The sequence below is a fragment of the Chamaea fasciata genome, unplaced genomic scaffold (assembly GCF_029207755.1).
Source record: "Chamaea fasciata isolate MVZ Bird 193981 ecotype frontalis unplaced genomic scaffold, bChaFas1.0.hap1 SCAF_4, whole genome shotgun sequence".
Classification (NCBI taxonomy): Eukaryota; Metazoa; Chordata; class Aves; order Passeriformes; family Sylviidae; genus Chamaea; species Chamaea fasciata.
In genome coordinates this window covers 3026993-3041024 of record NW_027094089.1, presented here as the reverse complement: position 1 = coordinate 3041024, position 14032 = coordinate 3026993, and the positions used below count along the sequence as shown (strand labels likewise).

The following is a 14032-nucleotide window of genomic DNA, read 5'->3' as shown; positions in this document are numbered from 1 at the left end:
GGGAGATCTCATTTCCTATCCCATCTCTACCCCTAGGTCAGGAATCCCTATCTGCCAGATCCTCCTGCAAGTTGGTTCAGGTGGCTTAGCTTGGAACACAATTTTCTTGTTTTCTGGCTTTGACTTATGTTTGTTTGGTAAGTTGAATCACAAGCAGATATGTACCAAGGTGGTACAGAGCTGATACAAGGGGTGTTGGGTGAAGATGGACAGCTTGGCCCATGCCTTTTGACAATATTGAACTATTGGGGAAACTGGCTTATCATGAGGCTGTAGTAAAAATCAGTTGGGTTGTGTTCAATTACGGTAGGCATATCAATCAAGGGATTATTGCTTTATGAGCATATCCAAAAACCTAAAAGTTGACCATTTGTAGTAGCACCTGGCCATACTACTTGAATCTGATTACTAGCAACAAATGCAATCAAGTAATTTTGACTTGGTTGTCACTAATGTTTAGTTGTACAGTTCACCTAGGCAACTTAAGATGAGGTGTCATTTATGATTCTTTGTTTGTCAACTGCATCAGAGCGTGCTTCATTTATGTTTGTTTTTTTCCACAACTGCTATGCTCCCACCCCCACTTTTGAGCTCATTCTGGCACAATAAATGAATTGCCCATAATCTGCTGACAGCCAGCAAGTGTGGCAGCTTCTGCAGAATCTAAGACCTTCCTAGAAGGAAACAACAAAAGAGGACTGAATTTCTTGACTCAGGCCAGTGTTCCAAAGGGGTTCTCCAAGATTAGACATGGCTGACAGAAGACCACTTGAAAGCTAACAGTATCTCTGTAAATCAAAGTGCAAGCAGACTGTAAGTAGTTTCAATATGATCCCTACCAGCAGGTGTGTGGTTTTCTGATTTAAAAGTAAATACTGATTACAGCAAGGAGGTCTGATGCAGTGTGCATTATTTCATGAGGCTTACATCAGTTTCTTCACCACGTATATAACCCCACACTATTTTAACACGTTCCTCACCTTGACTGGATTGCTGCTACCACTGTAGTTGGGTTATAGAGATGACACAGTGGAGTGTATGCCAACAGTACTCTCTGTAGAGCCAGTAACATCTATGGAGAACAATGGAGAATGATGTGATCTAATACTCATTTGAATCATTACTTGCAAATGTCTCGTTAGATCTGATTGTGTATCTGTTGTAAACATACAATTCGCATGTCTTTAAATATAGGTAGTGGCAGCAATAACCATTAAAACACTGGAGAGTGTTTTAGCACTTGCTGGGAGAAAAGGAAGGGCTTCCTAAAGTTTAATAGAGATGGAAAAAGTTTGCAAGTATGGAACACTTTTAAATGTTGAAGAGAAGCTCCTTTAACTAAAGGCAAGTGTCCAAAAGAGACTTAACAAGAATATGAAAACAACTGTATAACCAATCTTTGACTGAACAGATGAGTAAGATACTGTTTCTTACAAACACCAGCCAAGGTCTTAACAATACTCTATTGCTTTTACTGTTCCAGAAAAAAACAACTGAAAACATCCCTGAATGCAGTAGCAGGAATTGCAAGTTACTACTTAGCTTTTACAGGGAAAATGTAGAAGTTGACGCAGAAATCTGTCTTCTGTTCAGACACTGTTGTGTATGGCACCATATGCTGTGAATGCTTTATGGCTTCTGTGAAGAGGACATAGCAGGACACTGGTGCTGCTTCTCATACAAACAAGGTCATTTTGCTCCACAGACTAAAATAATGGCAACAGCAGTCTGTTATCAGTAGTTGAAATAGTGAACATATCTTCTGGATACCACTGCTCCTGCTATGTGTTGGTAAAACATCAACTGATGACCTGGACATCTGGTGTAGGTGAGTCTATGTTCCTGAGCCCAGAAGGACTCTTCAACAGGTGAAACTCAGAACATTTTTTGCTTGTAAACTGATGTTGAAGTAACAGTTACCCCTTCAAGAACAGTGTAACACTTTTTTGAATGCTTCTTTTACAACTTGCAGCAACAGCTGTTTTTTCCTAACCCTCAGTAGCATGAAAAGCCAAAGACTGCACTGTTGTTGCCTACACGAGGGATGAACTCCTTCCTGAAATGCAGATTGCAGTTTCACACTTCTTTATCAAAACTATGTTACTATAGGACTGTTTTGAGCTGAAGAATCACTTTGAGAAATGACTAAAAAATGCTATTTGCCAAAAACCTCTTGAATTCTAATGCATGTTTTTGTGTTCCTTGGGGAGCACCTTAAAAAATCTGGAAAGGTCATAGCAGAGGAAAATGGGGGTACAGGTTCCATATTGGTCTCATTGGGAAACTCATTGTTTCCTGTAAGCAAAGGCTGGTACTTAGGTGAGTGCAGTAGTGACAAGTTCTAGCTCATAGCTTGGTGGACCAAGAAGACAACCTACATGTTCTCCCACCATATTAAAGATACAACTTCTATTTTGAGAACTTTGATGGTCTTTTCAAGTATCTTGCAAAATGCCAAGAAAGTAGCTCTAATGGCCTATCATCCTGAATTCTTTTTAAATTTTCAACTCCTCCATGGAAAAGTTGTGGCAAATACATATTCTTCCCCTTAAACTGTAGGGAACACTTGAGCCTAAATTAATTTTTCCCTGTAATTTCATTAGTCTTTCTCCTGTGAGTGTGGTGTTTGCTCTATGCTACCTCTATACTATCTAAATAAATTATGCCAGACTAACAGGGGTTGTCTGAGGACTGAATTTCTTGTGCTAGATGTAAAAGACACAGTTTTTACATTGACAAGTCTTCTGCATTTTAGTCCTGAAATAAAATTTAATTTATTCTGTAATCTCATTAGAAGCAGACATCCAGTCTACTGTTTCTAGTCAAGTAGAAACAGTAGTAGTTTCTAGTCTAGTCTAGTCAAATTCAGAGGGGTGTTAGCTGCAGAGATGGCCGATCACAGACTACAACACTCCTCCTGTACTCACATACACAAGCATTTAGAGTGTGCTGCCAACCTAGGAACTGCTCAGAAGTGAGAAGGGACTCAGCACACAGGCCAAGGCATTCTCACCTGTGAAGAAGAAACTTGCATTGAAGAATGAGGTCAGCGCTTAGGGGCTGAAAGTTCTGTCTGTTGTCTGTCTTTGATTCTCTGTCTAAATCCATGGTCCTGTAAGGTGCCAGAGAGGGGGAGTTCAACACAGGTGGAGGGTAAACAACAGGTTTTGAGCTTTTGCTGTTGGGTTTTGGTTTTCTTCCAAGCCAAGTAGCATTGGTGCACCTTACCTGGATGCAATGTCATCAGTACTAACACTGGAGCAGCCTTAACATTTCTGTATTACTGATGACTATTCATATAACCTACCATTGACAAGAGGGGGAAACAGAAGGGAGGGCTGTGGTATTATGTAAGGAGCTTATCAAATAGCAAAGCAGGAGGGGACATCTGGAGGGGAGAATCAGCAATTATTATAAAAATGGGCTGCTTCCTTAACCAGGATGGAGAAAGATTTCGGTCACTGCTGAACGCATTACCACTGGTAACTTTCTGGAGCAGAAAACATGACATAAGAACTGAGAACTTCTAGAAGACAGGATAAAAGGAAAAGTTAAATAATCAGAGTAGTGAAATTGGCATGATTTATGGCTTATGATTATTAACTCTTAAAAAAAAAACCTCCTGAGTAATAATAACTAAGTTACACAACAAGAACTTCAAAAATAAATCCAGCTGAGACAATGGCAAACAAAACCAGTATTTTAGGTTACAGTAATTAAAGTAGCCATCCCAGATTTAAAACAAAAACAATTGATTCCAAAGGAAGTGAGAAAAAGCAGTTACAGAAAATGCAGAATTAGAGTATTAAATATTGTATTAAATATTCAATAAGTAATCCAGAAGAGGCCTTTCATGTTTTAAGATTATTTTATTTTTATAAGACTGTATGCATTATATTGGTTATTGAATGAACTAAGGGAGAATCCACATGTCAGTAAATATGGATGTCAAAGTGAACTGAGGAGAAAAACTTACTCGTGTAATAATATATAGAATTAAAGATTAAAATTATGTTTTCAGTTGAGAGACTTTGTAATCAGTCCAATCAAGGGTACCTCAACAGTAGATATGTTATCTGATACTTTAGTACTTTGAACTGTTTTTAGCTTATGCTATGCTTGGAAGAATTCCTGACTTTTTTTCTTGCATGCTTTTAAGTATTATTTCCCTTTCATAACAAATGAAATGGAAACTAATTATCTAGCAATTGCAAAACTAAAGATAGGCATCTTAACCTCAGTGTATCTTAAGCTTTTCAAACATACAAGACTTGAAATGTAATCCTTTTTGCCATGATGCAAGATCTTGCTTTTTAGTTAGATGGCAAAACTCACCAGTTATAACTTGCATGCCGTTCCAGTTCATAATCAAATACCTTAGTTCCTCAAATACCCAACATAAATGTTATTTGGCAGTGGTAGGTTTCCCTGAAAAACTACCTGATTGTGTACTTGGATAATCACAAACCTGTTTGGACAATAGTGATCCAGTTTGCAGCAGTTGTAAGCAGTACGTAGGCACAAGTCAAGTGTTAATAGACATGCCAGAGCAGCCTCTGTCAGATCTGTTACACTTTAGGTTCAATGAATACTAGAAGAAGTTAACAGCACCTTTTTACATCCCTAACCAATGAAAGTGGTGCTGAGGGAGCAGAAAGCAAATGGCACATTAGCTCTCCAAGTCTCTAGCCTGTTTTGGCCAGTGTTAGAGACCAGACTGCTGTATTAGACAGACCATTCAGTCTGACCACTAAGCACTTGTGTCCTTCATTCCTACCTACCAGCAGAAGATAAGAATCAAGCCCTTGAACTATTGCTTTCCTGCATGACAAGAATGGTACCTCTATTGCACTGGTATCCAACCAGCTGAGAAAGTGAATTTAATAAGTCATTACCTACTAAGCTTCTACAGGCCTTGGGGTTAGTAGGAAACAAATGGATTCAAAAACATTTGTTCAGTTTCAACTGTTCTGTGCTCAAAGCTTAGAAGGACTAAACCATACAGACTGCTGAAGAAGTACTAAATTGTCTACTCTTTTTCACTGGTGGAACATTAGAAATCAGAAAGAATTACTTTAATCTTGTCACTAATTCTTCTCCTGCACACACAACAAGATATAAGCTTATTAACAAAGACATAATGTACAGCATTTGACAGCACTATTTACAGACAGCAGCTCGTGTCCATGAGACAAGATTTTTCTCATAAACATATCCACAGTTTTGCCTAATGTAATTTATTAGTGAAGTGAATCAATTTAGTAACGGCATAGGGAACTACACACATCTCAGACATTCCAGTTTAGTAAAGATGAAATGTTTTGGAGAAGTCGTCTTTCCATCCACCTTCTCTGTGATGATTTTAAATATTCAAAAGAGTTTATAATGATCTCTACCCTTTATCAGTTAAAAATCAACCTTTCCAAATGTTCAATACAGGCATGGTTTTGCTCTATTACCTTATTGCTTAGAAGATCTGTGGAACTTAACTGCAAAAGTACAGGCAATATAAATCAGTATTTAAATTATATATTACATGTTTATTATGGGTGCAAATTTTTAAAATTTACATTTTATGAAAATTCAGAGTATTTACAATTTTTGAAAGATAAACTTGTATGCTCTAATTTACAGTCTAACGTAGTAACAATTCATAAAAATTCAGATCCTTTAGAGTTGTGTTTACAAATTAATTTTCTTAGGAGGCAGCTAAAAGGGATATTGCTGTATACACAAGCAAGAACCAGCTTGCTACATACTTTTTTATTTAAAATCAGATAGCTACACATACTTTTTACATTGTTTTGGAGTTTCTTTACAAAATGTCTATATAAACTTGTATGGCTTCAAAATTGTAACCTGCACCCAATGCAAATGTATGAAAAACATCTGAATGAAGGCTAGTTTAAAAGTGCTGAAACATTAACTACTTCATTTAACTTAGAAATTAATGTAATACTTGATCAAAAATAGCAATAATAGGTTTGGGTTTCCATTAGTAAAATATTGTTGTGTCAATCAATTTGATTGTAAAGCAGGTTACAATTAAAATTCCAATCAAAAGACTACCATTTTATGAGTTGTAAATTTATCATCAATAAAATTAGCAAAATATAGGGGCCAAATATACTCTTCCAATCAAATCTACAGTACACTATGTTTCTAGTATTAACAATGAAACTCTCACTGGCAAAAGTGTCTAGTGTACACGACAATTTACGCAGTTTCTACAAAGGCAAAATTTATTCTAAAGCTTCAGCAGTCCAATTCATTACTGGCTTTGCATGAATTAACTCAAGCATATTTTACTGTTTTAAAAGAGAATTTGAAATAGATGCTGGTATGCTAAATGTTCATTTGAAATTACCACATGCAGGTTATTGAATTATTTTGCCCCGATGCTTATGATTTCAACATTACAAAAAACCAACTTGGTAATACAAATACATAGAAAATTTTCTAAATTAGTGACTAGCTTTAAAAAATTGTTACTGAAGTGTCACATCCCCATGCTTAGGCTGTAGCAAGCAGATTAGATTACAATACAAATATTAACATTGGTAGTTATAAAAAAAATGAACACATGACAGGATTTGTCATCCTGCAGCCATAAAATATCCTGAAGTACTATGTGTACATTCACATCATACATCCCCAAAAGCACTCAAAAGTCTGAAGACTTATAGCCAAAGCAAAAAGTAATGCTGTTTGCTTTTAGAAGTTTGTTTTTCCTATCTTCACTGATTTTTCAGATTCTCCTCTTTGGTGACATAAAAATTACTTAATGAAAATGTTACTAAGTCCTGCATGATGCAGCTCCCTTTATTAAAGCCACATTTAATTGCAATTATTCCTCAAGGAAGTAATTCGGTGTTTAAAATTTCTTTTAAAACAAACTACTGTTTTTGCAAACCTGTCTTCTAAATAAATTGCAGTTAAAAGAATTTTTATGAAGTTGTGTATATAATAAAAACACCATGCTTTCTTGATGAAGAGCCAAACTTTGAAAAAGGAAGTGAGGCACGTAAGTATCAAATTGGATAGGCACAGGCTTTTTTGAAAGGCACAAATGTTATGCAATTAATATAAAAATAAATTAAATCTACTGCATTAACTCAAACAATCACAAGGCCCAAAAATTTTTACTAACTGCAGAAGTAAATCTCTGCTGTGTTTTGCAATTTTTAAGACATTGCACTTAGTAAAAAAAAAAAAACAAAAAAAAAAACCAAAACAAAACAAAAAAAAAACCCCGATATAAAACAACTTACATTTTAATAATGATCCATGGGCATCAAGTTACTTTTATACATCTCTACTCAGCTGGTCTTGTGGTATGAATGGAAAGAAGAGCTACATGAGACTTAGCCTCTGCTATCTTTATAAACTGTCAATTAAAGGCTGGCAATTAAAGAATCTGAAAAATGAGTATTACCTATGAAAAGCTCAAATATTTCTTACTAGTTCTCCGATGTTTTAGGTTTAATGTTTACAGTACAACATGAAATTTCATACTTCCATTACAACTGTGGATTCCTATTTTGACTTAATCTCTATAAAGTTACTAATTTTTCAACAAATTTTCCCTAGTATTGTAGTTGATCATTTACAGACAGTGTTGAAGTTAACTTCAGTGCTATTGTAAAGTAATAAAAAGTTTTCAAAATGACTCTTAAAAGTGCATTTACTTTCTGTAGTTTAGCCTCAAAGTAGGTCAATATTTTGGAAAAATTAATGCATGTTAAAATAGTGTTTGAAAAGTAGAGAGGGCAGAGTGTGTTTCTTGCACTCCTGATCTGATGATTTCCACAGGTACATCAACAGTCTGCCATATACCGTCCTGAAAAACAAAGGTAAGTTTTTTGCATTCAGTAGATATACCAGATTTTGTCAATATTTTCCTTGGAGCAGTCTGAATAACTATGGAAAACCAAACTGACTTATCAGAAAGGTTTCAATAAGGAGTAAAGATGTATTTATACATCACTCATTTAACAGTTTCATATTTAAGAATTAAATACTAGAGAATATATAAATTATTTTGAATATATATGTGTGTCAATGTCTTACCAGTGGCGAATCTCTTCTTAAGAAGGGAAAGCCGATAGCCAGTGCCTACAAGTTCCACATCTGCTCCTGAAAGGGTGCTTCCTTCACTGATGAATTGCACTGCAAGTGTTGCTGGTTTACTGGGTCCTCCTGAAAGCTCAAATTTGGCTCTGAGGGATCCAGAACCTATAAAAACAACAAAACTGACAAGCTGATTGCTTTGCAAGAGCAAAATGATGTCCAAATTTATAGTAGTAAGAAGTGAAACTAATATGGTGACCTTTGAGATCTATTCCCAGTGGCAGCCCTACATAAACTTTCAAAAGAGGTAAGAGTACAAGTTTGTTTTGTCCAATAGTCTGTTTAAGACAATAACTATTATTCACTAATTTAAAGAGAAACAATATAAATTTCTGCAAGATTATCCAAAATGTGGGTATCAGCCTGGTACCCACACCTTTTACTTACTTATTTACCTGATTGGTCCCTTTAATAATTTATGCTTGCTGGTCTCCAAGTACTTACTACCAATCTATTTTGTGGTAGATGGTACCTGATTGATAGATAGGAGATAATATCTGCTTTTCACTAGCAGATTTGAAATTACATCACAACATTTAAGAGTTGTCACCGTCTGTCTGGATGAAAGTACGTAAACAAAAACATTGGAAGAAATGCAGTTCTACAGTGATGTACCCAGAGGAAAGAATTTACTATGTTTCCATTAAAGAAGAGGTCTGATTAAATACTTCTCACAAATTACAGTTGATTTTTTCAGAGACAGTGATGAAGTGGCATCGCTTTGATACTATAATAAAGCAATAATAGTTCAAAATTATTTTAAGTACATTTCTGTAGGCAGTGAAATGCACTTTCAAAATCCCCACATTGCTACTAATTTCTGGCTTTAAAATAGGTCTTTTCTTGTTCTTGCGAAGTGTTCTGGAAAAATGAGATTTAAATTAAAATTAATGGAATAATTTTACTTTAAAACAACTTACTATTCCTATCAATAACTGCTAAATGACAAGGAAAGTTAGTAACTGCTAACTGAGGTAAAAACAGGAAATGCTACTGAGGTAAAAGCAGGAAGTAAAAGAAATTGTTTTATACGGTGGCTTATTCTTGATAAATTTAGCTTAAGATCAATTTAATTTCCTCAGTAGGTCTGCCTTATTTCTGTAAACTGGAAATTCTTTCTACTCTAAGTATGGAAACTCGTATATTCAAGTGCTTTGAAAGTTTGTTCTGTGTTTTATCTCTCTTCAACTGACAGATCACATAATGTGTTGGACCATAAAAAAAACTCCCAAAATTTTATCATGCTGTCCACCAGGAAAAAAGACTTGAAGACACTTGTCCTGAACTTGACAGTGTTCGTCCAGCTTCTCCCTTTGCTTCTCTAAGTGCAAGATCAGCACAGTATTACTTCCTCCTGAACTGAGAGTACTATACGTGTTTACACGCAGAGAAAAGGGGAGGAAAAGATGGTGGGAAGAGAAGGAATACAGCAGAAGCAGTGGGATACATGCAAGTCTGCTGTCAACACACAAGATGCAAACTGGATCACTACCAGCCAATTCTGTGCTGCTCTGCAGGTGTACAGTTCCTCTTATCTGGCTGCATTTGTATTTCAGTGTGATCCTTCCTTTTAAAAGAAGCCATGGAGTTTGGAAAAAGGAAAAAAAAATAGACGTAATCCGATGTAGTGGAAGACAAATAGCAAACAACTGTGAGGTTAGTGAAGGACAAAGTACACCAGGACTTGGAAATCCCCTGTGTTCAATAAAATTCTGATTTTTTTTTGAATGATAACCACAACTTTGCAGCATTTGCAGCAATAGAAGTTGTCTTCTCTTTTCATGCTAGTGGTTTCCATGTGAAATCAGTTGTATTTACAGGCAAATCTGTGATTTCACAAACCCCTTCACTAAATTCTTAATAGGACTAAAGGCCTTTCTTTTACAGTAGCAATTCATTTCTGCAGAGGCTTTGAGGATGAGATACTTTGGCAGAAAAATATTGCACCTGCAGAGACTGCAGGAGTTGTGACATCAACTACAGCTCAGAGAAAGGCACTGAGCAGAGAACAACTACTGGTACCTTATCCAATGTTGTATAAATTACTACTCTGAGCAGATGTACATAGATTTTTTTCCTGGAGTCATTGTGGTCAAAACCAAGACTCTAAATGTTAGAACTACTCAATTTTAGAACTACTAACTGTTTTCAGGGTATTTAATTATTTTCCCTTGTGTAGCTAATAAGTAAATTTATATTTTGACATCTCACTCATAATGGAATCTCTCAGAAGGCAATTGATTGAGAAGAAGGTGAACTAGTAAACAGGATACAGCATGAGAAAATGTGTAAAAAGGAATCAGAGGGCATAGAGGCTAAAATGATCACCTATGTACTGTTGAAAATATTCTGTACAAGAAAGCAAAAAAAGAATTCAACTTGCCTCCATTCTCAGACTTCTCTGAAATGCTAGATATCTTCCAACATGCTTTCATCTGGTCTGCATTCCTGTAAGAGAATAGGTTAATTATAGGCACTGGTAATAAGGTAACTTTATTTCCCTTGATTTACACTGGTATACTACAGACATCTCTAAATTGAAGTCTGTAAAAATACTTGCACATTTTAAGGTAAGTCTTAAGGGGGGAAAGAGGAAAAGAGAAGGATGTGTCTGCATCACTCCAGAGCAGTGAGCTCAGAAGAACACACTCTGTTACACATTTTATACAGTAATTTTTCACACATTTAACACTGTCCTGTGTCCTCACCTACGGCTCCAAAATTCAAACCCCTCTGCAGTCTTACAGGGTAAGTTACTCTGAAGCAGTCTGGAAGCTATGCATTAATGCTTTGTGATGATGGTAAAACGGGGAGCAACACTGATGGTTCTCTCCCAAGTGACAGTCCTGAGAGCACGAAATTCATTCCATTTCCATTCTAGTAAAACCACTTGGCATCTGTGACACTCTGTTCAAGCTGACTTCAGACACTGTAAAGGGGCAGAAAAGTATACCAAGAGTGGCTAAGCTGACAGGGTGTTTTACCTCCTGGAGGACTTTTTAACAGTTGTATCAAAGGAGAGTCAACAACTTAAAGCTGTGAGCAGCATGAAGTGCTGATAGGTTTGAAATTGCTCTTGACATTGATGTAGCAGGACTGAAATGCTCACACAAGTAGCACATATGGTAGCATTTACTCACAGCAAGTCACACTGTAAAGCACTTTTTTTCCTAAAAAAAGACCCAAACCCCACCACCCAACCCACTATATGGAACAGGTAGTGAATCACAAATACTGTACCTGCCTGGGACATCACTGATTTTTTTTTTTCCCCTTTCCTCAGCTTGCCAGGCTCAAAATTCTGGGTCCTGGAAGTTTCCTAGGTGAATTCACTAATGCAACTCTCCCTAAGCCTTCCCAGCTAACACGGAGTTTTTTGGGTGGGTGTTCCTGCTTTTAACTCCAGCTTCATTACAGAGGGTTTGTGGAAGAAGCCTGGGCAGGCAGACTGGCTTCACCACAGAGCAGTTGTGTTGTTCAGATACGATACTTGTTCAGAATAAGCTTAAGATTTGGTTAAAAGTACTGTTTTCCTTGAAACAGCAAGTCAAGAAGGATTCGGTCCTACAAGGATTTTTTTCTCCACTTAAAATTATACTCTATTACTACATTGTCCAATAAACACCTGTAACTGTATTGCCTCCAGAAACATCAGAATCTACACAATAAATGCGTCGTGTTTACTTTTCATTTAAACCCTGCTTTGAAAAGTAAACTGATCTATAAGAAACAAGGTTAACAAGGCCTATTTCACTTCAACTTGGTGTTCTTTGCCCTCTTCACATTAAAAAAGACCCATTTGGGGAATAAACAGTCCAGGATATATGTTGCAGCTGGGCAAGTATGTATGTGCTGCACAGGAACAGTATTTGAGTTCTGCTCACCTTTTGCTCCAGGGCTGTACTACTCTGTCTAGTCCTACTACCCTCTGCTTGTTTCCACAAACTTGTAACATAATTTCCTGCTATCTATGTCACATTTGGAAGTGCTACTGTAAATGCAGGCTCAGCAGGTGGTGGCAGGTAGCTGCTAGTGTAATATAATGTGCATGACGCTTGAATTGAGAGATTGTGCTACCTGGCTTATGGAGAGGTCCTCGGTTACCCAGTTGCAGAGTTTGTTTTAAAACTTTCCATTAGAATCTAATTTTTAAGTTAGAACAATCAGAAAATCTTTTTAAAAACTGCCTTTCTTCTACTTTTTCTATATAATCTCCTTATACAAATACACTGTTACACACAGAGAAAATGTTTTTTAACCATTTCAAATTACTGTATTAAAATTGTCTTTTCTATTGGACAAATGAAAGCCAACATTGGAAAATTCATAAAGGCTTGTATTACTACACAGTTGGGAAGGGTAGTTACTGACTGTTTCAGTTTATGTGAATTGGCTGCACATGATCTGTTTTAGACCATAAAATATCTAGAAATATGATACTACACATTTTTCTATTTCTTCCTGTGAAATTTTTCAGGCTATGACACTAAAGAATAAACTGAAATAAATCTGAAAAATTTCTAAAAAGAATTAATATTACCATTTTGCAGGTGGAAGTGACTGCATGTTTATTACTCCTCCATCTACTGGTACCACAACCTGGACATTAGACAGCATACCAGGCACATTCATAGACTCTGGATTGTATTTATAATCCACCCTCACTTCAGTAGTGCTAGCATCACATTTCCAGTAAGTTGCAAGATTCAAGGGAGTGGACTGTATGCCATTTGAAGATACCTGTAAAAGAAGAAACCATTGAAAACAACTAATTAAAATATCCACCTTTTGGGCAGAATTAGGGGACGATGGTAATTAATATCAATCTCAGTGCTGACAAAATATCAAGAGAACAATTGACACCTGAGTCCTTAATCACAGAATTTTGAAGACTGCTGCCTAAAGGAATTTCTGCTATTTTAATTTGAAATTAAAATACTTAAAGAAAAGATATAAACTCCCTCTGGCTTATAAGGCTCCCTCCGGCTCTTCTACAACTTTTTCTAAGCTTTGTTTTTGTTTTGTTCTGCCTTTACGCAAGATGCATGCTTGCAGCAAAATGGCTTCATCCTTAGCAGCTGTGTGCTATGCCAGTTCAGCTGCCCAACCAGCCAGCACCAGAGGACACCACCTGTCATGGAACAGGCAGCCAGCAGAATAGTTCTGACCTCTTCAAACCATTATTTTCCTGCTGCAGACAGGTTGAATGTTGCTTCTGTAGCTGAGCTCATTCTACTGCACTGATGCACCTCAACCACCTTCTCAATTTATTTGAGGAACCTCCTGAGTCCTGGTGCACACTTTTACCTTTTGTTGTCAGCCCAAAACCTTTTTTATCTGTCTGGGCTTCCATGTGCCAATGCCTCATCTTTACAAGAAGAATACACAGTACTCATTTCAGCAGACCAAATGTTTTTTTCCTTCTATCTTTCTCAAGAATTCTCTGCGCCTAGCATGCTTTTTGCAGATTCCATATGCCAGGATTTTAAACCATACTAGGCAACTACATACTGTGGTAACTACAGGTATGAACAGCTAGACTGACCAGTAATTTTCAGGGTTTTTTGTTGTGCAGACAGATGTCTCAGATGTTCAGACATTTTAAGGCCGGCCTACAAAATCCCTGTTCTCCCTTTGAGGTCTTGAATATTCATGAAAACTTTTTATTAACAACCAGAACATCATCTCACTGATGCACAGAATGGCTGAGGCTGACAGAGAACTCCTGGAAGCTGTCTGGTCCAACGCTCCAGCTCATGTAGAGCCACCTCTAGCAGGATGCCTAAGCTCCAGACAACTTTTGAACATTTCCACGAATGCAGACTCCACTACCCCTCTAGGCAACCTGGACCTGTGTCCAGTGCTCAGCCACTGTCACAGGGAAAAAAAAGTGGTTTTGGCT

General features: G+C 36.9%; 1 protein-coding gene across 1 annotated transcript in view; it reads right to left on the bottom strand.

The window, feature by feature from the left end:
• Nucleotides 1–3788: 3788 nt before the first annotated feature.
• FCHO2 (FCH and mu domain containing endocytic adaptor 2) overlaps nt 3789–14032 on the bottom strand; it is an 84943-nt gene continuing 74699 nt past the window's right edge. The window contains exons 23-26 of the mRNA XM_066180729.1: nt 12671–12870; nt 10514–10578; nt 8071–8235; nt 3789–7840 (exon numbers count right to left, since the gene is read on the bottom strand). Coding sequence (XP_066036826.1) covers nt 7818–7840; nt 8071–8235; nt 10514–10578; nt 12671–12870 — 453 coding nt within the window. The 3' untranslated portion in view covers nt 3789–7817. The remainder of the gene's footprint in view (nt 7841–8070; nt 8236–10513; nt 10579–12670; nt 12871–14032) is intronic.